This window comes from Paralichthys olivaceus, chromosome 6, assembly GCF_024713975.1.
Source record: "Paralichthys olivaceus isolate ysfri-2021 chromosome 6, ASM2471397v2, whole genome shotgun sequence".
NCBI lineage: Eukaryota > Metazoa > Chordata > Actinopteri > Pleuronectiformes > Paralichthyidae > Paralichthys > Paralichthys olivaceus.
Window position 1 is genome coordinate 27,860,000 of NC_091098.1, and position 22,537 is coordinate 27,882,536.

The window sequence follows — 22,537 nt, forward strand, 5'->3', positions numbered from 1 at the left end:
AGTCTTCATGGTAGTTACAGTAGTACAGCAGTATTAGGCTACAATCTACATCCTTTGCTTCGGCTGCAGTTTGTTAGTTGAGTGTGTAAAACTGAATTGGAAGCATTGTGACATCGTTAGTCAGGTGACCGGTGACAGGCTGTGACATCGTTAGTCAGGTGACCGGTGACAGGCTGTGACATTGTTAGTCAGGTGACCGGTGACAGGCTGTGACATCGTTGGTCAGGTGACCGGTGACAGGCTGTGACATCGTTAGTCAGGTGACCGGTGACAGGCTGTGACATCGTTAGTCAGGTGACCGGTGACAGGCTGTGACATCGTTGGTCAGGTGACCGGTGACAGGCTGTGACATCAGTCACACTGAACCTGATCCCAAAGTGAATCTTCTCCATTCAGATGTTTTTAAAGAGTAAAAGAAAGAAGCACACGTCTTCTCGTTTCTTGGCTCAGATATTTTCTACACTTTCAGCTCATCCTGTCTCATGAACCGCCGTCTTGTTATCTTTTCTTCTTTTAATTATCTTCTGTCTCATTACGTCTGCTCTCTCTCGTTCCACGATATATTTTTTCCTCATAGACAAACAGTGAGTTCCATGTCCGACCCGTCTCCGTCCTTGTTTCCCAATTAAAGCCATGAGAACTAAAGCTTTCATCTCCGCCTGCTCTCAGTCCGGCTCTCGTCTAATCGTCTGTCAGAGCCTCTGCTCTCATTAACCTTGTTATCTTTCATTTCTTTAACCTCACACCTCTCGTTTCCTTCTCCATGAGACTGGGCTCTAGTTGTTTCTCTCTGATAATGTCACAAATACAACTGATGGGATTTTATTTTATTTTTTTATTAAACACGCTGGCAACATTAGTCTTTAAACTTGAAAGAAATAATGATTTTGATATCTGTCGTCATGAACATCAACATGAATATATTTATCTTTGCAGTGTCTTCCAGTCTCTGACATTTAAGCCAGTGAAAATGTTGAGGAATACTTAATAACCTGTAATATAGTATGAAATACGAAGCTCTGAAATAATGTGACAGGATTATTAAGCTTGTTGAGATTTGCAGTTTATTTCTCATCTTGGAAACAGCAGCTGATAAAACAGTCTGTACCAAACGTTCTAATTTGAATCCCACAGAAGCAGCAGATTGAGTTTTCTCAAGCAGAAGCGTCGAACGAGTGCTCGGACTCTAGAAATGACCAACGTCATGGCAACAGAGAAAACGTGTCCAGCTGATGATGAGTGTAATTGATTGAAAAGGTTCAGATCAAGTGGTGCTACAGCTGAAAATGTTTGGATTATAAAGTGTTCTCGGTTCGGGCTGGTGCACATTCACGTTTTTTCAAATATCAAACACATGATATGACATATCTGAAAAACATTCATGGTATTTAATCTAATCAGCTCCAGAGGAATACTGAGCATAAAGCTGCAACAGCCAATGAGAGCGAGCTGACCGGGAGGCGTCACCAAGTTGTTCCGTTCGACTGCAACTAAAAAACAATACATCTGTAACCTCACGCTGCAAAAGCTTCTTCCTCTCAGCCACGACTTCATTCACTGTTATTTTTCTCTTCTTTGTTTTTCACTGCAAGACGTCCATCCTCCTCCATGTTTGTTCTTCTGTTTGATCACCAGTTTGTCACATTGTCACGTTCTGTTCAATAATATTATACATTTATTAAATCTGTCGCAAAGTCATTTATAAAATGGGTTAAGAGTTGAAAATCCTCTATTGCTCACCAGGTGACGGTTAAAGATTACTGCTCTTTTTAAGCTCAATTCTTTAAAGGACGCAGTTGATGTGATTTCTCTTTTCCTGACTTCACACCTAAAATCAGCCCTGCTCATAAAAACCTGCCTGAATCATTATATTTCCACATTCATTCCTTCAATTCATCACCGCCTCTTACTGTACAGTTGCGCAATGAAGCGCTCCCTGGTCAGAAATCAGCCGCAATCCCCACTGATCAGAAATCAAGAGAAAGTCCAGAGGCCTGCTGGTGAAAGGCTCCTGCCGGGGACACGGCCGTGTCGTGTTCTGGTCTGGTGGAGCCCAAATTAGCCGTGATGATGGTAAATGTCCCGACTCTGATTCACCATCTGAGGCCTCATTAAGGGAAATGGCTCACAGAGGCCCAGAGCAGGGATGAGTGCTCACACTGTGAACCCCGACACCAGTGTGTGTCTGTGTGTGTGTGTTACATCTCATCTACCCACTGTGATGAGATGATGCTTCACTTCCAAACCACATGTTGCTTTGTAATTATCACCAGATAAAAACCAGATAAAACGTGTCAGTGTGAACAGAAACTACTTTGAGAAGGTTTAAGGTTCCACATTATTCAGAGTTAGAAACAGATGTAATAAGCTCAGACCTCCATCAACAGTTAAACTCAATCAATTGCAGCAAATCACACATGAGCCAGTTCTTCTAAATCGAGATTCATGAATCATAAATTGTAAAAACACTGAAATTTAATGAGAAATTCTCTGAAACTGTGGAAATCATCCAGTAAACAATCTGCTTGGCTCAGGTAACAATTACACCACATGTAGAACGGAGAGGGAATAAAATGGATCAACTGAACTTCTGGTTAAAGTGTTTCTCAGATTTCAGTCCATAGCTCTCAGATGAATTTGCACTGTGTTGTTTGACGGTAATGTGATCCTGTCTGTAAAGTGGAACCGAGACAAAAGTCTAATATTACTCACATGTTTCAGTGTACTTCATTACTTAGAGCAGAAAGAGACAGATTGTCCTGACAGTAGGGTCCTGATTCGTTTCTCTCTGTGAGATCTGACGTTTCCATTTCTGTCATGTCGTATATTAAGAAGCTTTGACCCAAAGGATCATTGTCGCTGATCATCAGAACACAGCTCCAATGTTCAGCTTTTAATCGATGGAGACGTTTTCTCGTCCTCTTTTCATCAGTCGTTGAGTTACACAGAAATGATTATGGTTGGTTGGACTGGAATCTTTACATTAATGACTGATTACAGTTGACTTGATTTGTGTCCATAGATTGATGATGAAAACTAAATATCACGTACAAACACAGAATGATTGAGAACCGTCTCTGTATCACTTACTTAGTCTGGCTTCTCATTAGAATAAGAGTTATAGTTGAGGACGAGCGGCGGCCTTTTTTAATGGAGGCTGTAATTTCAGTCAAGTCAGTTTAAAATGCATCAAGTCCCAAAGAGACAATTACACATCAGCAGGAAGAGAAACTCAAGCTTTAGAGCAGTGGTGTCAAACTCAATCACAGAGAGGCCAAAATTAAAAACTGGACCCAAATAACTGACACCCAATCCTCAGCAGGTGAAGAGGGGCATCGCTCCGTGTGCGTCTAGCCGGGCTTTGCACATCGCAGCTCGGCCTGTGGAGCCCGTGGACTCTGCCTGGCTCCCACTCGGCGAGTGGCACCGGGGGGAGGTGAGCAGGAGCGCTCGTTAAACATCAGGGATTCACCTGGCGGAGTCCGCTCACTGGCCAACAACATGGCTTCTCAGCAGAACAAACACGCCCTGTGTTTGACCGAGACCTGGCTGGGTCCATCCAGTCAGGACTTCGCAGTTCCTCCGTGTTCTCCCTGGAAGTGGTGCATGTGTGTCCGGGTCACCAGCCGCTGTCAGCTGAGTCATCACATCTTTAAGTTTATCCTCCAGGGACCAAGACAGTCAACGTGAAAGCTTTCTAATGATTTTCATAAAGTTCAAACCCAGTCAGGTGACACCTCGCTCCCCTACAGCCGAAGATACATAACCCGACTGTCTGTGAGGGTCACAGGTTTCAGACTGGACCCTCTGCCAACATCCTACAGAACCTACTGACAACACTACAGACGCTACTGACAACACTTCAGACTCTACTGACAACACTACAGAACCTACTGACAACACTACAGACTCTACTGACAACACTACAGACTCTACTGACAACACTACAGACAACACTACAGAACCTACTGACAACACTACAGAACCTACAGACAACACTACAGAACCTACAGACAACACTACAGAACATACTGACAACACTACAGAACATACTGACAACACTACAGAACCTACTGACAACACTACAGACTCTACTGATAACACTACTGACAACACTACAGACTCTACTGACAACACTACAGACTCTACTGACAACACTACAGAACCTACTGACAACACTACAGAACCTACTGACAACACTACAGACTCTACTGACAACACTACAGAACCTACTGACAACACTACAGACTCTACTGACAACACTACAGAACCTACTGACAACACTACAGAACCTACTGACAACACTACAGACTCTACTGACAACACTACAGAACCTACTGACAACACTACAGACTCTACTGACAACACTACAGAACCTACTGACAACACTACAGACTCTACTGACAACACTACAGAACCTACTGACAACACTACAGAACCTACTGACAACACTTCAGACTCTACTGACAACACTACAGACTCTACTGACAACACTACAGAACCTACAGACAACACTACAGATGACACTACAGAACCTACTGACAACACTACAGAACCTACAGACAACACTACAGACAACACTACAGAACCTACTGACAACACTACAGACTCTACTGACAACACTACAGACTCTACTGACAACACTACAGAACCTACTGACAACACTACAGACTCTACTGACAACACTACAGAACCTACTGACAACACTACAGTACCTACTGAGAACACTACAGACTCTACTGACAACACTACAGACTCTACTGAAAAAACTACAGTACCTACTGACAACACTACAGACAACACTACAGACTTTACCGACAACACTACAGAACCTACTGACAACACTACAGACTCTACTGACAACACTACAGAACCTACTGACAACACTACAGACTCTACTGACAACACTACAGAACCTACTGACAACACTACAGTACCTACTGAGAACACTACAGACTCTACTGACAACACTACAGACTCTACTGAAAACACTACAGTACCTACTGACAACACTACAGACAACACTACAGACTCTACCGACAACACTACAGAACCTACTGACAACACTACAGACTCGACTGACAACACTACAGAACCTACTGACAACACTACAGAACCTACTGACAACACTACAGACTCTACTGACAACACTACAGAACCTACTGACAACACTACAGTACCTACTGAGAACACTACAGACTCTACTGAAAACACTACAGTACCTACTGACAACACTACAGACTCTACCGACAACACTACAGACTCTACTGACAACACTACAGACAACACTACAGACTCTATTGACAACACTACAGACTCTACTGACAACACTACAGACAACACTACAGAACCTACTGACAACACTACAGACAACACTACAGACTCTACTGACAACACTACAGAACCTACTGACAACACTACAGACTCTACTGACAACACTGCAGACAACACTACAGAACCTACTGACAACACTACAGACAACACTACAGAACCTACTGACAACACTACAGACAACACTACAGAACCTACCGACAACACTACAGACTCTACTGACAACACTACAGACAACACTACAGAACCTACTGACAACACTACAGACAGCACTACAGAACCTACTGACAACACTACAGACAACACTACAGAACCTACCGACAACACTACAGACTCTACTGACAACACTACAGACAACACTACAGAACCTACTGACAACACTACAGACAGCACTACAGACTCTACTGACAACACTACAGACAACACTACAGAACCTACTGACAACACTACAGACAACACTACAGACTCTACTGACAACACTACAGAACCTACTGACAACACTACAGACTCTACTGACAACACTGCAGACAACACTACAGAACCTACTGACAACACTACAGACAACACTACAGAACCTACTGACAACACTACAGACAACACTACAGAACCTACCGACAACACTACAGACTCTACTGACAACACTACAGACAACACTACAGAACCTACTGACAACACTACAGACAGCACTACAGTACCTACTGACAACTCTACTGACATCACTACAGACTCTACTGACAACACTACAGTACCTACTGACAACACTACAGTACCTACTGACAACTCTACTGACAACACTACAGACTCTACTGACAACACTACAGAACCTACTGACAGCAATACAGACTCTACTGACAACACTACAGACTTTACTGAGAACACTACAGAACCTACTGACAACACTACAGACTCTACTGACAACACTACAGAACCTACTGACAACACTAGAGTACCTACTGACAACACTACAGAACCTAATGACAACACTACAGACTCTACTGACAACACTACAGAACCTACTGACAACACTACAGAACCTACTGACTACACTACAAACTCTACTGACAACACTACAGTACCTACTGACAACTCTACTGACAACACTACAGACTCTACTGACAACACTACAGAACCTACTGACAACACTACAGACTCTACTGACAACACTACAGAACCTACTGACAGCAATACAGACTCTACTGACAACACTACAGACTTTACTGAGAACACTACAGAACCTACTGACTACACTACAGACTCTAGTGAGAACACTACGGACTCTACTGACAACACTACAGACTCTACTGAGAACACTACAGAACCTACTGACAACACTACAGACTCTACTGACAACACTACAGTACCTACTGACAACTCTACTGACAACACTACAGACTCTACTGACAACACTACAGACTCTACTGACAACACTACAGACAACACTACAGAACCTACTGACAACACTACAGACTCTACTGACAACACTACAGAACCTACTGACAACACTACAGACCCTCTGCCAACATCCTACAGAACCTACTGACAACACTACAGACTCTACTGACAACACTACAGAACCTACTGACAACACTACAGACCCTCTGCCAACATCCTAAAGAACCTACTGACAACACTACAGACTCTACTGACAACACTACAGTACCTACTGACAACACTACAGACTTTACTGAGAACACTATAGAATCTACTGACAACACTACAGACTCGAGTGAGAACACTACGGACTCTACTGACAACACTACAGACTTTACTGAGAACACTACAGACTCTACTGAGAACACTACAGACAACACTACAGAACCTACTGACAACACTACAGACAACACTACAGACTCTACCGACAACACTACAGACTCTACTGACAACACTACAGACTCTACTGACAACACTACAGACAACACTACAGAACCTACTGACAACACTATAGACTCTACTGACAACACTACAGACTCTACTGACAACACTACAGGCAACACTACAGAACCTACTGACAGCACTACAGACAACATTAAAGAACCTACTGACAACACTACAGACTCTACCGACAACACTACAGACTCTACTGACAACACTACAGACTCTACTGACAACACTACAGACAACACTACAGAACCTACTGACAACACTACAGACTCTACCGACAACACTACAGACTCTACTGACAACACTACAGACTCTACTGACAACACTACAGACAACACTACAGAACCTACTGACAACACTACAGACTCTACCGACAACACTACAGACTCTACTGAGAACACTACAGACTCTACTGACAACACTACAGAACCTACTGACAACACTACAGACAACACTACAGAACCTACTGACAACACTACAGACTCTACTGACAACACTACAGTACCTACTGACAACACTACAGTACCTACTGACAACTCTACTGACAACACTACAGAACCTACTGACAACACTACAGACTCTACTGACAACACTACAGACTCTACTGACAACACTACAGACAACACTACAGACCCTACTGACAACACTACAGACAACACTACAGAACCTACTGACAACTCTACAGACTCTACTGACAACACTACAGACTCTACTGACAACACTACAGAAACTACTGACAACACTACAGACTCTACTGACAACACTACAGAACCTACTGACAACACTACAGACTCTACTGACAACACTACAGTACCTACTGACAACACTACAGACCCTCTGCCAACATCCTACAGAACCTACTGACAACACTACAGACTCTACTGACAACACTACAGACAACACTACAGACTCTACTGACAACACTACAGAACCTACTGACAACACTACAGACCCTCTGCCAACATCCTACAGAACCTACTGACAACACTACAGACTCTACTGACAACACTACAGACTCTACTGACAACACTACAGAACCTACTGACAACACTACAGACTCTACTGACAACACTACAGAACCTACTGAGAACACTACAGACTCTACTGACAACACTAGAGACTCTACTGAGAACACTACAGACTCTACTGACAACACTAGAGACTCTACTGAGAACACTACAGACTCTACTGACAACACTACAGACTCTACTGACAACACTACAGACAACACTACAGACTGTGACCTCGTGGGAAGCAGCAAGACTCAGAAGGATTAAAATGTCCAATCACAGTCAGATATTCAGGTTATTGTGAAAATAAACAGAAGATAGAAACACAACTGTTCTGATACTCTGATACTCTGATACCCTGATACCCTGATACCTTGATTCTCTGATACTCTGATACCCTGATACCTTGATACTCTGATACTCTGATACCCTGATACCTTGATACTCTGATACCTTGATACCCTGATACTCTGATACCTTCATTCTCTGATACTCTGATACTCTGATACCTTGATACTCTGATACTCTGATACCTTGATACCTTGATACTCTGATACTCTGATACCTTGATACTCTGATACCTTGATACCTTGATACTCTGATACTCTGATACCTTGATACTCTGATACTCTGATACCTTGATACTCTGATACTCTGATATGTAGATGAGATGTGATTATTTTCAGGACCAGCATCATTAGAACATTTAATGATTTTCATGCTGCATTCAGGAAACAAACAGACTCACATTCTGTGTAAAAACTACAACACACATGCCCATTAATTATAAATGAAGACAAAATGAAAATATAACACAAGAAAATCAGAGTGTACATGCCCTGAAATATGCAAATTAGGGTGTGTTTTATAGAAACAGAAGTCATGTCACAACCAGCTTTATTTAGTGTACACATGTACACACACACAAGTCCATCACACACACGTACACATGTACACACACACACACATGGAATATAAGTGTTGCAGCTTCATTGAGTTTCAGCTCTAGTTGCGTATTTTTCAATCTTGGGATTCAAATCAAAAACAGCAACATCCACATTTGTTTTTGACGAGTCGTCAGAGCAGTCAACAGGCTCAGGTTAGATCAGTGTCGCTTGACGTCGCTCTACCTGCTGCTGTTCTCTCCTCTCTCTTTCTCTGGGTTCTTCCATCCCTCCTTTCTTCCTTCACTCCTCCTTCCAGCAACATTAAACGATGATGCAGTGTGACAGAAACATGGCCGCTCTTCACTGATTGAATTAAGGCTGTTATGAACCAGGAGGAGTTGGGGTTGCGTGAATGTCTGGAGTCACACACATGCTTCATGGACACTTTTCCTGACTGTGAGCTCTGCGTCTTTTCAGTTCTTGCTGCTGTCAGAGAACAGTCGACAGAACTTTTGGGCGGCAGAGCGCCGCAGTGCAGGTGTTTGCAGCTCATTGCAGCAACAAGAGCCACGAGCGGGTACGAGCATGTGATTAGAGCTACAGACTCCAAAACAAGAGCAGCAGAGGATGGCAGAAAGACACAAAGATATCTGATGCTATTCCTCTTCCGTGAGAGGAAACTGCGGCCTGGAGGGAGTCTTCTTACGGAAAAGGGATTTTGTTTCCATGACAACAGACAGATCTACGTGTAGGGCATTATCAGCCCGTAGCATCACTTCAGAGACATAAGATGAAGACTTCATCAGAGCTAAAAACACGGGGCAGTGGAAAAAAAGGATTGATCTCAGAGCCATATACCTACATACTCAGGAAAATCAGCTGAATGTGCTTTAATCTGCAGGCACCAACACAGCATGAGAGCAAGTCTCAATTATTTTCAGATGAAGACTCAGGAGGACAACGTCTAAAGCGTCCGATCATAGAGCTGCTATATGTTTTACAATCATTAAACAACTTTCTAATGACGTCTGCTTCTCTCCTGAAAATGTACTTTCTGTAGTTGACAACTGAACTTAATGAAAACAGGTTTTCAAGTCACAAATATGTTGATACTCAACATGTGTTAGAATATCTAATCATTTCCAATAAACAGTTGTGACGGCAGCATCGCCACAGTGTTGTGTGGTTCTATAGAGAACTCGAATCCCATTTACCCAAAAACACAATTTACTTCAACAAAGAGCTTTTTTTTGCCAAATGAAAACTAAAGGTGATGCGCTGAACTTCAGTGCGACAGCCGTGCACTTAAACGCGACCACATCCCGGTGACTCCTGTCGTTACTGTACTTTGAGTATCATGTGTTAATCGTCATTATATAGTTCAGTGTCCATTTTGTGCTTTAGTCTGATTGCTGTGTACATCGTGTGTTATTTGTCCCTGGTTGTATAAATATATTTATACTATCAACTGTATTTTAGTCAGCGGGATACCAGTATTAATTATGTCATATACGTTAGTAAGAAATACAAAGTGAGAAAGTATTTAATATCCCATATACAAAGTAAGAAAATAGGTGGCTTACACATGTGGAGAATTAATGATCAGTTTGATGTTTTGGATGCTGAGATATGTACAGGTCTTATTCTGTGATGTGATTTTAGAAAAGTATATTTAAATTAATTATTTAAATAGTATTAGGTTCATAGGAAACAAATACAGCATTTTAAATTTCAGTACACATGGCTCATGGTAGCACAGGTTCATCTTTCACTGCAGTCTCTCTCCATCATACAGAAATATCTTTACGGTAAAAAACCTCTGACCAAAGCAGAGGTGTCATCTTCTCTATTACCCACAATGCATCTAAACTCCAGAGACGAGAAGCAGATGTGTGATGAGGTCACTTCTCTCAAACTCCTGAACTCGTCGTCTTTATCCTCAACTAACTCTGACTCTGTAGATTTGTGGCCTCCTCTCTCTTCCTCTTAAACAGGACCTGGATTATATGCTCTGGTGTTATATGCTCTGGCCTTATAAGCTCTGGCCTTATATGCTCTGGTGTTATATGCTCTGGCGTTACAAGCTCTGGCGTTATAAGCTCTGGTGTTATATGCTCTGGTGTTATATGCTCTGGCCTTATAAGCTCTGGTGTTATAAGCTCTGGCCTTATAAGCTCTGGTGTTATATGCTCTGGCCTTATAAGCTCTGGTGTTATATGCTCTGGCCTTATAAACTCTGGTGTTATATGCTCTGGTGTTATATGCTCTGGCTTTATAAACTCTGGTGTTATATGCTCTGGCTTTATAAGCTCTGGTGTTATATGCTCTGGCCTTATAAGCTCTGGCGTTATAGGCTCTGGCGTTATAAGCTCTGGCGTTATAATCTCTGTCGTTATATGCTCTGTCGTTATAAGCTCTGGCGTTATAAGCTCTGGCGTTATATGCTCTGGCGTTATATGCTCTGGCCTTATAGGCTCTGTCGTTATAGGCTCTGGCGTTATAAGCTCTGGCGTTACAGGCTCTGGCGTTACAAGCTCTGGCGTTATAGGCTCTGGCGTTATAAGCTCTGGCGTTACAGGCTCTGGCCTTACATGCTCTGGCGTTACATGCTCTGGCGTTACATGCTCTGGCCTTATAGGCTCTGGCGTTATATGCTCTGGCGTTATATGCTCTGGCGTGACATGCTCTGGCGTTATATGCTCTGGCCTTATAAGCTCTGGCGTTATATGCTCTGGCGTTACAGGCCTCTGGCGTTATAAGCTCTGGCGTTATATGCTCTGGCGTTATATGCTCTGGCGTTATAAGCTCTGGCGTTATATGCTCTGGCGTTATATGCTCTGGCGTTATAAGCTCTGGCGTTATATGCTCTGGCGTTATAAGCTCTGGCGTTATATGCTCTTATCTGGGCTCGTGGTTGAAGCATCATAAACTGGTTTAAACTTTTAAACTAAACGATGTTCAGTGCTCATGCAGAGGTATATCTGTTTGCTGGATGTGTCTCTCGTTCTATCACAGAATGATGAGGTAGTTGCTCTTCAATTCATCCTCCTCATCCTCACTCCACCAGCCTCATTTACCCAACTGATTAAAATGGGGTAAGTAAATGGCATCGAACTCAAACCACACAATTTGCCTCCTCCTGAGACTGATTCTGATTTTGTTTGTGGAGGTTTAATCATTTCCTGATGACCCAGACTTTTCCCGGGTGTGAGCATTTCTATAAAATTATTTTTATATAATTATTATATAGTCCCATCTGCTGGACTGAAACCATTCTTCCATTAGAATTTTCATGTTCTTCTTAAATCTCTAAAGATTATATAAGATAATAAGAACAAATTCTGAAGGATGTAAATCAAAAAATATATGATTAATTACACAGAAAACTATAAAGGAGGGAAATATATGTCGTGTAAATACACAGTGTAGTACAGCTTTCAGCCAGAACTGCCACAACTCTTCTAAAATGACCAGATATTCATTTCATTTCTCACCATGACTCGTTCATCTACTTTTACTGTCACTAACTGTCCTCACGCTCCTCCTCACATGAACGTCTCAGACATCAACACCTTTCTTTTTCTTTCTGCTTCACATCAAGTCTCAGTGAACCTCAGGAGCCGCGTCAGTAAAACTATCGAGAGCAGAGACCTGCTCCCTCCTCGGCCTCATTTGCTGATGGCAAGTGTTATGGTCGGCCATCTTGTGCAATCAGACCTTTCATCCAACCCGACACGGCTAAATGACGGAGGCTGCTGCCTTCTGACACCCTGGATAAGTGCAAGTTGTCGGGGGCCTCCAATTTTTACAGAGGACAACAGCTGAGCAGAAGGCAGAAGTAATTCAACACCTGTGTGTGTGAGAGAGAATCATTTCTATTTAAAGTTGTATGTGTTTGAATGAGAGAAGGTTTAACAAAGATACTGACAATCTGAAGCAGCAAAGACAAATAAGAATAATTAACATTAAATATAAACACAAGGAAATATAAAAATATGATTAGATTAGAAATAATGAATCCCAGAGAAGAAGGAAGAGATTTGAAATCAGAAATGTTTAGAGGAAACGTTCTGACAGCGTTTGTGTTGTGTGAATCATCTCCACATGTCAGGTGTTTGTGTTGTGACCTCGTGGGAAGCAGCAAGACTCAGAAGGATTAAAATGTCCAATCACAGTCAGATATTCAGGTTATTGTGAAAATAAACAGAGAAAATCATTGTTAAAGGTTCAGTGTGTAGAATTTAGTGACATCTAGTGGTGAAGTGTCATGTTGCAGCTGAACACCCCTCACCCCCCCTCTCCTTCCAAACATGATAAAGAACCTGCGGCAGCTTCAGTCGTCATAAAAACTCAAAAGGTTTTAGTTTGTTCGGTCTGGACTAATGTAAAAAACATGGCGGCCTCCGTAGAGAGGGTCCCCTCCATGTAAACACAAAGTTATATTTTTAGACTTAATTATCTGTAGGTGTATAATTTGTGTATAATTAATATGTTTCACAGTATTCCATCCTATGAGTTTGGATCACTATAGCAACAGCCTTTGATTTAAAGGACCAGGCTGCTGTTACTTCACTGGAACTGTTTGTTGTTCACAATATAAACTCTCAGATTAAATTCACTTTGTTTCTGTCCTACCTTATGATGACATACATGACCAGGAAGTTTCCCACCAGACCGATGACACAGACGATCATGTAGACGACCACGATGGTGACCTTCACCCCCATCGGCAGTAAAGCTTCGGTCTCGTTGTAGGCACCGGTGAAGTTGTCCTGAAAGAGCGAGTCGTTGTAGAGCTGCAGGTGACCCAGCTCGGCCAGCAGGAAGTCATCAGAAAACTCCATCTCTCCAGGTTTACAGACACCTGACAGAAGGAAGACGGACATGGTGTCATTTCAAACATCACCAGATAATAGCATGACAGAATCACTGTACACTCAGCTAATATGGTTGTACTTCTTTATATTTAAGATGTTTCTTTATGAGATTATAGGGAATATTTCACAGTTGTCATATTAGGCCCAATTTTCAATCCAAGCTGGACCAACACTTCAGCTCCACAGGAGGATAATTGATGACCAGTGTGAACACAGATTGTGCCTCTTCAGTGAAATCATGTGCTGTGAAGTCCTTCCATAAAGAAAGAGCAAGGCACCAACAACAAGCACATTTCCTGCTTTCTCTTCTGCAACAGCTTTCCCACAGACTTGTTATAAATGAGCTCAGAGTGCAACAGTGCCAGCAATTACAGCTCCCCAGCTCCCGCATGGACAAGTGAACACTTCGCACGTTTGCCCACAACACAACCTGTGAGACCTCAATCACACAGGTTTCCTTAGGAAACCATATATATACATATATATATACTTGTCCATATGTGTATATATATATATATATATATATACTTGTCCATATGTGTATATATATATATATATATATACTTGTCCATATGTGTATATATATATATATATATATATATATATATATATATATATATATATATATATATATGTTACATATGGATGTTAAGGTTAATTGGTTTTGGTCATAGAAAGATCATCTTCATGGTTTAGAGAAGCAACAGGAGACAAACCCTGTGTGACAGTCTCTCAGTTTCCACCCGACTGTCGTGGCAGTAGACACTTGTTTGTCAGTGTTATCAGAGGCTACAGCTGAACGGTGGATGAATAAAGCAGGATGGATAAATGTGACCCACAGAGGACGAGGAGGAACATTTAAATGAATATATTAAAAGAAGGAGAATTTGTTATTCACGATCAGATTCCCAGCTCCCCCATGACCTGTAATAATGTGAAACCGGCTCAGAGTTGAAGATACTTGTCATGTGCTATGCTAACACCATTGGTTTCTCATTAGCATTAGACAGCATGGTAGCATGTTAAGCTAGCACTCACATTCACACAGGAAAATCATTGAATCTTGCTAGAATGTTCTATACACAGAGTATCCACGCACCAACAGGTGGAAATAACCTCACGAGACATTTTTATTTCCCAAGCATTTATTCAATATTATTTAAACACATATAAAATACATCAAATATGGGTTCAAGCATCTTGTTGTATTCACCCTGCTCCACCTTCATGCAGTCTCCTGGTCCCACTGGCAAACAGGTGAGGGAGATTCCAACTCCATTTGTAGAGGGGGGAATCTGGAGTGTACCACATGATGGCCAGTCCAGAGGGGTGTTATCAGAGAAATGTTCCATCAAGTGTCCATATCATCAAAATGGTGCCTCTCAGGACCAAATCACCCAAACTGAGACATGTGGTGAGTCACAGACGGCAGGTTCTTATGATCCTTAAAGACAACACCAGAGAACGTGTCCTTCTTTTAAAGGGGTTTAATGACATGCTGTCTGTTTCATCGGAGACGATGAAGTGCTTCGAGTGTGGGGAGGAGGAGCACCTGGTGCACTCCTGCCCGGTGAAAGGTGGAGAGCAGCGATCCCCCCAGTAACCAATGTGTCTGATCAGGCAGGTAGACAGACTGACAGCCAGAGTCAGATAAACAAGAACAAACTGTAAATGAAAGGAACGAAAAGAACGACACTGAGGAAAAACTGTTGAAATCAAGCGTTGCAATGATGGCGTGTGAGGAGCTCGGTGAAGACGAGTGATGATGAACTGTTCAAAATGTCACAGAGAAGAAAGAACTCACGGTCTGGGCACAGCGAGGCCAAAGCCTGCAAGGCAAGCTGCGGGGCACAGCTGAGACAGGGGAGCCACCGGTCCTCTCGTTAGACACACAGTTTTTATTCACCTGCAGAAATCTAAATGTTTTTAGAAACAACCAGAGGCCAGAGACCCCCCTCGGTGGAGGACCTCTTCTCCGACCTGAGACGGTTTTTAAAATCAGCCAAACCACTCACCAGGAAAACAAGCGATGACGAGGTTTTAACACATAAAGAAATCTACAGATTAAGGAAACTCGTCCTGAGAGTAAGAAGCCAAATGTTGACTGATGATGAGGAGTTTGCTTTACTCTCTTTTACTGACCTGGTTTTTACTGCTTTCTTTTTTTTATCCATGTGTGATTTTAAAATCAGAACCTTAAATGTGAACGGAGCCAAAGCGGATTTTAAAAGAGCTGCTCTTTTTAAACTCATGGAGATAAAAAGAATAGATGTCGTGTTTTTACAGGAAACCCACAGCACCAAGACACTGCGAGTGACTGGAGGAGGGCTTTTAATGAGGAGCTGATTTTAAGCCACAAGTCCAGCTGCAGTGGGGGGGGGGGGATTCTCTTTGCCAGGAGTTTTTTACCACTTTCTTTTAACGTAGAAGAAATCATTCCAGGTGTTCCACCAATGGAGCGGACAGGATGAAACACTTTAGATGACTCTGTTCAATCCTGTAGTGGTGATGACTTTATGTTTTTAGGAGGTGATTTTAAAAATCCCACCTTAGACAGGAAGCACTTAGAGCCACATCCTGCATCACATCGTCGCCTGAAACTGAAGCACATGAGCTGTCTGATGTGTGGAGGGTTTTTAACAGTAATCATAGACAATACACCTGGAGTCACACAAAAGAAAAGGTTTTATCCCTGGCCAGACTGGATCGCCTCTATTGTTTCAAACACAAGGTGTTTTATTCAGCCTGTGGGTTTTTCTGATCATTGATGAGTCTCCTGCTCTGTTTTGATCAAATATGTTGTTTAAAGAGCACCTACTGACATTTTAACACAGCCCTTTAAACCACCAGGCTTTCAGAACTGCTTTGAGGTTGTCTTGGTTTTCCCACAGAGAGAGCAGGCCTGCCTTCAACAGCATCCATCAGTGGAGGGACTTTGGAGAAACACAAATAAAACCACTTTGCCAGCAGTTCACTCGCAATGTCACCAGAGAAGTAACCCGGACTGTGAAGGATCTGGAGAGACAGGTAGAAGAACTAGTCTTTAGTAGCTTCTGCAGGAAATCGAAGACTCCCTCAAGTCCAAACAGTCGGCTGTAACCAACCTGATGAACGACAGTCTCCAGAATGGAAGGCTCCCTCTGAGCTGCAGGAGGGCCGTCATCACCTGCTGCCAAAGAAGGGAGACCGACAGGACCTGAAGAACTGGAGGCCGGTCTCTCTGCTGTGCACGGATTACAACATCCTGTCCAGCTGCCTTCCGCCTCCAGTTCCTCTAGAGGTTGCTGACTGGACCAAGGGACATTCATGGCAGCGAACACTTTTGTCTCCCTGATAAAACAAACAGTGGAGGACAAATGTCCATTCTGTGGCAGGAGAGAAACTGTTTCACTGAGTGTCTCCGTCTGTCTGGACTGTTTCTGGTTTTATCAGTTTTAAGGATGTTTTTAACAAGCAGGTTATTATTTATGGTTTTAGATACACTCACCCGCACAAACAGAAGAGCCAGCTTTAAACTTTGTTTTAGGGCAGAGCCAAGATGGACGTGTACATAACCAGGAAGAGGAGGGTGGAGGAAAGCCTCCACACTGAGCCGCTCCGTCTGTGTCAACAGGACTAAATCCACAACATTGGTTGATTTAAGTTTTTACAAAGCAGCAGGTGACCTGGACTCTTTTCATGATCTCTGGTGTTTCCAAAAGTTGTTCTGTTCTGTGGAGCTGGAGAACGTTTGAATTCTTTATTTAATTATTTCTTTATTTATTCCCGAAATGTGTTTTTTTTAATTATTCATTAGGTGGTGACTGAAACAATGTGTACAGTTAAAAATAGTGCCTAATAAAGTTGTTTTCCAAAAATCTAAAATCTCTCCCACCCTTCCTCTGTCTCTCCCTCTGTCTCCCTTTGTTTCTCTGTCTTTCTCTTTGTCTCTCTGCTCCTTCTCTCTCTCTCCCTCCCTCCCTTTCTCTATCTCTCTCTCTGTCTCTCTCCCCCTTCTCTCTCTCTCCCTCCCTTCCTCTGTCTCCCTTTGTTTCTCTGTCTTTCTCTTTGTCTCTCTGCTCCTTCTCTCTCTCTCCCTCCCTCCCTTTCTCTATCTCTCTCTCCCTCCCTTCCTCTGTCTCTCCCTCTCTCTCTCTTTCTGTCTCATCATCATGAATATTCATCAAATCAAAACAGTAAAGTAACTCTGCTGTGCAGCTGAATTTCCCCGGGGCTCCACACACACACACACACACACACACACACACACACACACACACACACACACACGTGTTATGTTTCTTCTTCTCTTTCTTCTCCCCTTTTCCATCCTCCATTTCTCCCTCCTTCTCTGTCTGCATCTCATCATCCAAACACTCCCATTCTGACAGAGCGTTCTGTTTTCCAGATTCAATCTCCACTGCAGCCGCAGAGGGTGTGTGTTTCTGTGTGTGTGTTTCTGTGTGTGTGTGTGCGCGTGTGTGTGTTTCTGTGTGTGTGTGTGTGTGTGTGTGTGTTTCTGTGTGTGTGTGTGTTTCTGTGTGTGTGTGTGTGTGTGTGTGTGTGTGTTGCTATGAGCTTTGATGAATTAGCAGTTGAACTCAGTCTGAAGTGTGTGTCCATGTAAGGCCTCAGTGACTGTGGGGGGGCTCTGTACCACTTCCACTATGTGTGAACACAAAGACCAATGGAACTGATGGTGTTAACTGAACAAGCTAAAGAAACTTCAATTACTGTGTAATTTACACTAAGACTGACAACATGAAACACAACCACGACAACAACCAACATGAAACACAACCACGACAACAACCAACATGAAACACAACCACGACAACAACCAACATGAAACACAACCACGACAACAACCAACATGAAACACAACCACGACAACAACCAACATGAAACACAACCACGACAACAACCAACATGAAACACAACCACGACAACAACCAACATGAAACACAACAACCTTAAACTCTTCGAAACCTAAAGTAACACATTGACATCAGGATTCAAGAGCAACAAAGAAGAGCTTCACATTTCTTGTATGAACAAATCAAATGTTAACTTTAAGAGAGCGTGTTATTTTCTGAAGTTGGTAATAAACCTCTGCTGCTGGATACTTGTGTATTTAAATGGTTCTAAATGGAGGAAACAGGAGATGATTACAATTGAGTGTTTGTGGAGTTTTATATTGAATAATCCTTCTGACAAAGTGCACTAGAGAATTATGAAACCTGCAAATTATGATCGTCCAGGTCAGTGTCAGAATCCTCCAGATGATTCAATTCATCGTGTTTGTATAGTGACAATTCATTCTGTACTTTACATCAAGGCCCTTTACTTATTAACAAATTACAGAGAAACCAACAGTTCCCACAACGAGCAGCTCTGAGGGCTGAGAGAGAAAACTCTTCAACTGGAAGAAAGAACCAGACAAGCTTTAGAAATGTAGAGACTCTAGAACCCAGAGCGGGAGCTGGTTCCACAGGAGAGGAGCCTGGTAGCTGAAGGTTCTACCTCCTGTTCTCCTCTTACAGACTCTAGAACCCAGAGCGGGAGCTGGTTCCACAGGAGAGGAGCCTGGTAGGTTCTACCTCCTGTTCTCCTCTTACAGACTCTAGAACCCAAAGTGGGAGCTGGTTCCACAGGAGAGGAGCCTGGTAGCTGGAGGTTCTACCTCCTGTTCTCCTCTTACAGACTCTAGAACCCAAAGTGGGAGCTGGTTCCACAGAAGAGGAGCCTGGTAGCTGAAGGTTCTACCTCCTGTTCTCCTCTTACAGACTCTAGAACCCAAAGTGGGAGCTGGTTCCACAGGAGAGGAGCCTGGTAGGTTCTACCTCCTGTTCTCCTCTTACAGACTCTAGAACCCAGATTGGGAGCTGGTTCCACAGGAGAGGAGCCTGGTAGCTGGAGGTTCTACCTCCTGTTCTCCTCTTACAGACTCTAGAACCCAAAGTGGGAGCTGGTTCCACAGGAGAGGAGCCTGGTAGCTGGAGGTTCTACCTCCTGTTCTCCTCTTACAGACTCTAGAACCCAAAGTGGGAGCTGGTTCCACAGGAGAGGAGCCTGGTAGCTGAAGGTTCTACCTCCTGTTCTCCTCTTACAGACTCTAGAACCCAAAGTGGGAGCTGGTTCCACAGAAGAGGAGCCTGGTAGCTGGAGGTTCTACCTCCTGTTCAACTCTTACAGACTCTAGAACCCAGAGTGGGAGCTGGTTCCACAGGAGAGGAGCCTGGTAGCTGAAGGTTCTACCTCCGGTTCTCCTCTTACAGACTCTAGAACCCAGAGTGGGAGCTGTGTATCTCATTCTGGATCAAGAAACTTCTGAACACACGAGGACAACTCAGAAATACTCCAGTATTTCTGAAATACTCCAGTATTTCTGACTCCAGCACCTGTGGAGCTGCAGCAGGAGTCAGAGTCTCCTGTGGACAGAGAACGAGACGTTACTACAAAGAAAAACTTGACTTCTATATATTTTAGTAAATATTTGTCTGTTTGTGTCACATTAAAAAATGTCACTGTATCCATGCATTAGTATCAGGAGACAATGAAATACAGTAAGTATATAGGCAGGTATGGTATACACAATGAATATAAGTATAAAAGGCTATGATATATATATAAATGCACTAATATACATATACATTTTCACAATAATAGTTCTACGTGTGAAATAATATAACATTGGTAAAAGTATTACACGATGTGAAATGTTTACTCTGTAAATAAAAGAACCTCAAGAGGAAACATCTCAGTTTATTTCTGTTATAATAAAATCTGCTGTCAGTAAAATTCTCAAATCCAAACAAACTTCTAAACTTTCTTGGTATTTTAACGTGATTCAGTAAATCACATTACAAGTTGCTAATGAGTTGTGTTTTGCTTCATACATGTAACGTGTGAATTCTGCTGAACATACATGTCAGTCAGCAGACGTGACACGGTAATAAAGTTTCTTACCTCATCCTGCTGCACTTGTATTTCAGGACCGTTCAACGTTCACCGTTGTTGTTCATGGATGTGCGTTGTTAGCATTAGCAGCTCGGTAACTCAGCTCGGACCCGACTTAGCTCAAAGGACGCGAGATCTCTGACGACCAATCACAAGAGACCAGAGCAGCTGGCCAATCACAGCAGGCGAGGGGGGGCAGAGTTTCCCACAAAGAGCATCAGCAGCAAAGAAACGTGCGAACGATGGAGCCGGAGAAGTTCTCGAGTAGAGACCACGTCAAAGTATGAACCCGAAGAGCAGCACGTGTTCTTCAGAGCAGAAAACTTCACCTGACGACACGACAGGAGCTGAAGAACCTCCACACGCTACATGTCATTCATCACGTCAGGACGTCTGAGCTCAGACACTGATGATGTCACGTGATGAAGTTCTCTCACATCTGTGCACCAAGAGTCACACATATGTACACACACACACACAAGTCCATCACACACACATGTACACACACACACACACACACACAAGTCCATCACACACACATGTACACACACATGTACACACACACAAGTCCATCACACACACATGTACACACACACACAAGTCCATCACACACACATGTACACATGTACACACACACAAGTCCATCACACACACATGTACACACACACACACACACACGCACACACACAAACACACGACTCCATCACACGCACACAGACACAACCATGACTCCATCACACTACACACACATCGCTTAAAAGCACCACGTGCACTACAGACACACAAAACGCATGATTGCTGCGCGTGCACCAGAAGTGTGTGACGCACGCGCCGCGCCACGCGCCATCAGTACTGATGTTACAGCTCCACACAAACAGTGACAGGCTGCACGCGCTCAGAGGCGCGTTCCCTCACGCACTGTGGTGCTCTAGGATCCACATAGACACGTCCACATGCGTGCACTCACATGTACATAGTGTGTGTGTGTGCGTGTGTGTGCGGGCACGCGTGCGTGTGTCTCACCTCTGGTCCACACAGCTCCTCGGATCCCCGCAGACCGGAGCTCTGCACCGCTGCTGCTGGAAGTTACTGTCTCTGCGTTACCGTGCGTAACCGTGCACACTCCTGCTCGTGCACACGGCTGCTCTCTGCGTTACCGTGCACACTCCTTCTCGTGCACACTCCTGCTCTGCGATACCGTTCTGTTTCCTCCCGTCGACATCAGCATCAGTGTCCGCAGCCAAGATCCGTCAGTGTGAGTCCGTCTGTCCTGATTCAAGAGAGAGGGAGAGAGGGAGAGAGAGAAGGGGGGGGGGGAGACAGAGAGAGAGGGGGGAGGGAGACAGAGAGAGAGGGGGAGAGAGAGGAGGGGGAGGGAGACAGAGAGAGAGGAGGAGGGAGAGAGGGGGAGAGCGAGAGAGAGAGGGGGGGGGAGACAGAGAGAGAGGGGGGAGGGGGAGGGAGACAGAGAGAGAGGGGGAGAGAGAGGGAGAGAGGGGGAGAGCGAGAGAGAGAGGGGGGGAGACAGAGAGAGAGGGGGGAGGGGGAGGGAGACAGAGAGAGAGGGGGAGAGAGAGGAGGGGGAGGGAGACAGAGAGGGAGAGAGGGGGAG

At 43.6% G+C, this 22,537-nt stretch overlaps 1 protein-coding gene across 2 annotated transcripts in view; it reads right to left on the bottom strand.

The window, feature by feature from the left end:
* The window catches only part of oprl1 (opiate receptor-like 1), a 44,205-nt gene extending 21,988 nt beyond the window's left edge, over positions 1-22,217 (bottom strand). The window contains exons 1-2 of one of the 2 annotated variants that reach the window (XM_069526205.1): positions 15,200-17,939; positions 13,745-13,973 (exon numbers count right to left, since the gene is read on the bottom strand). In XM_069526205.1, the coding sequence (XP_069382306.1) occupies positions 13,745-13,973; positions 15,200-15,338 (368 nt within the window). In that variant the 5' untranslated portion in view covers positions 15,339-17,939. Of the gene's footprint in view, positions 1-13,744; positions 13,974-15,199; positions 17,940-21,948 lie in introns of those variants that run through there. The other variant, XM_069526206.1, reaches the window with a different exon arrangement.
* Positions 22,218-22,537: the final 320 nt, after the last annotated feature.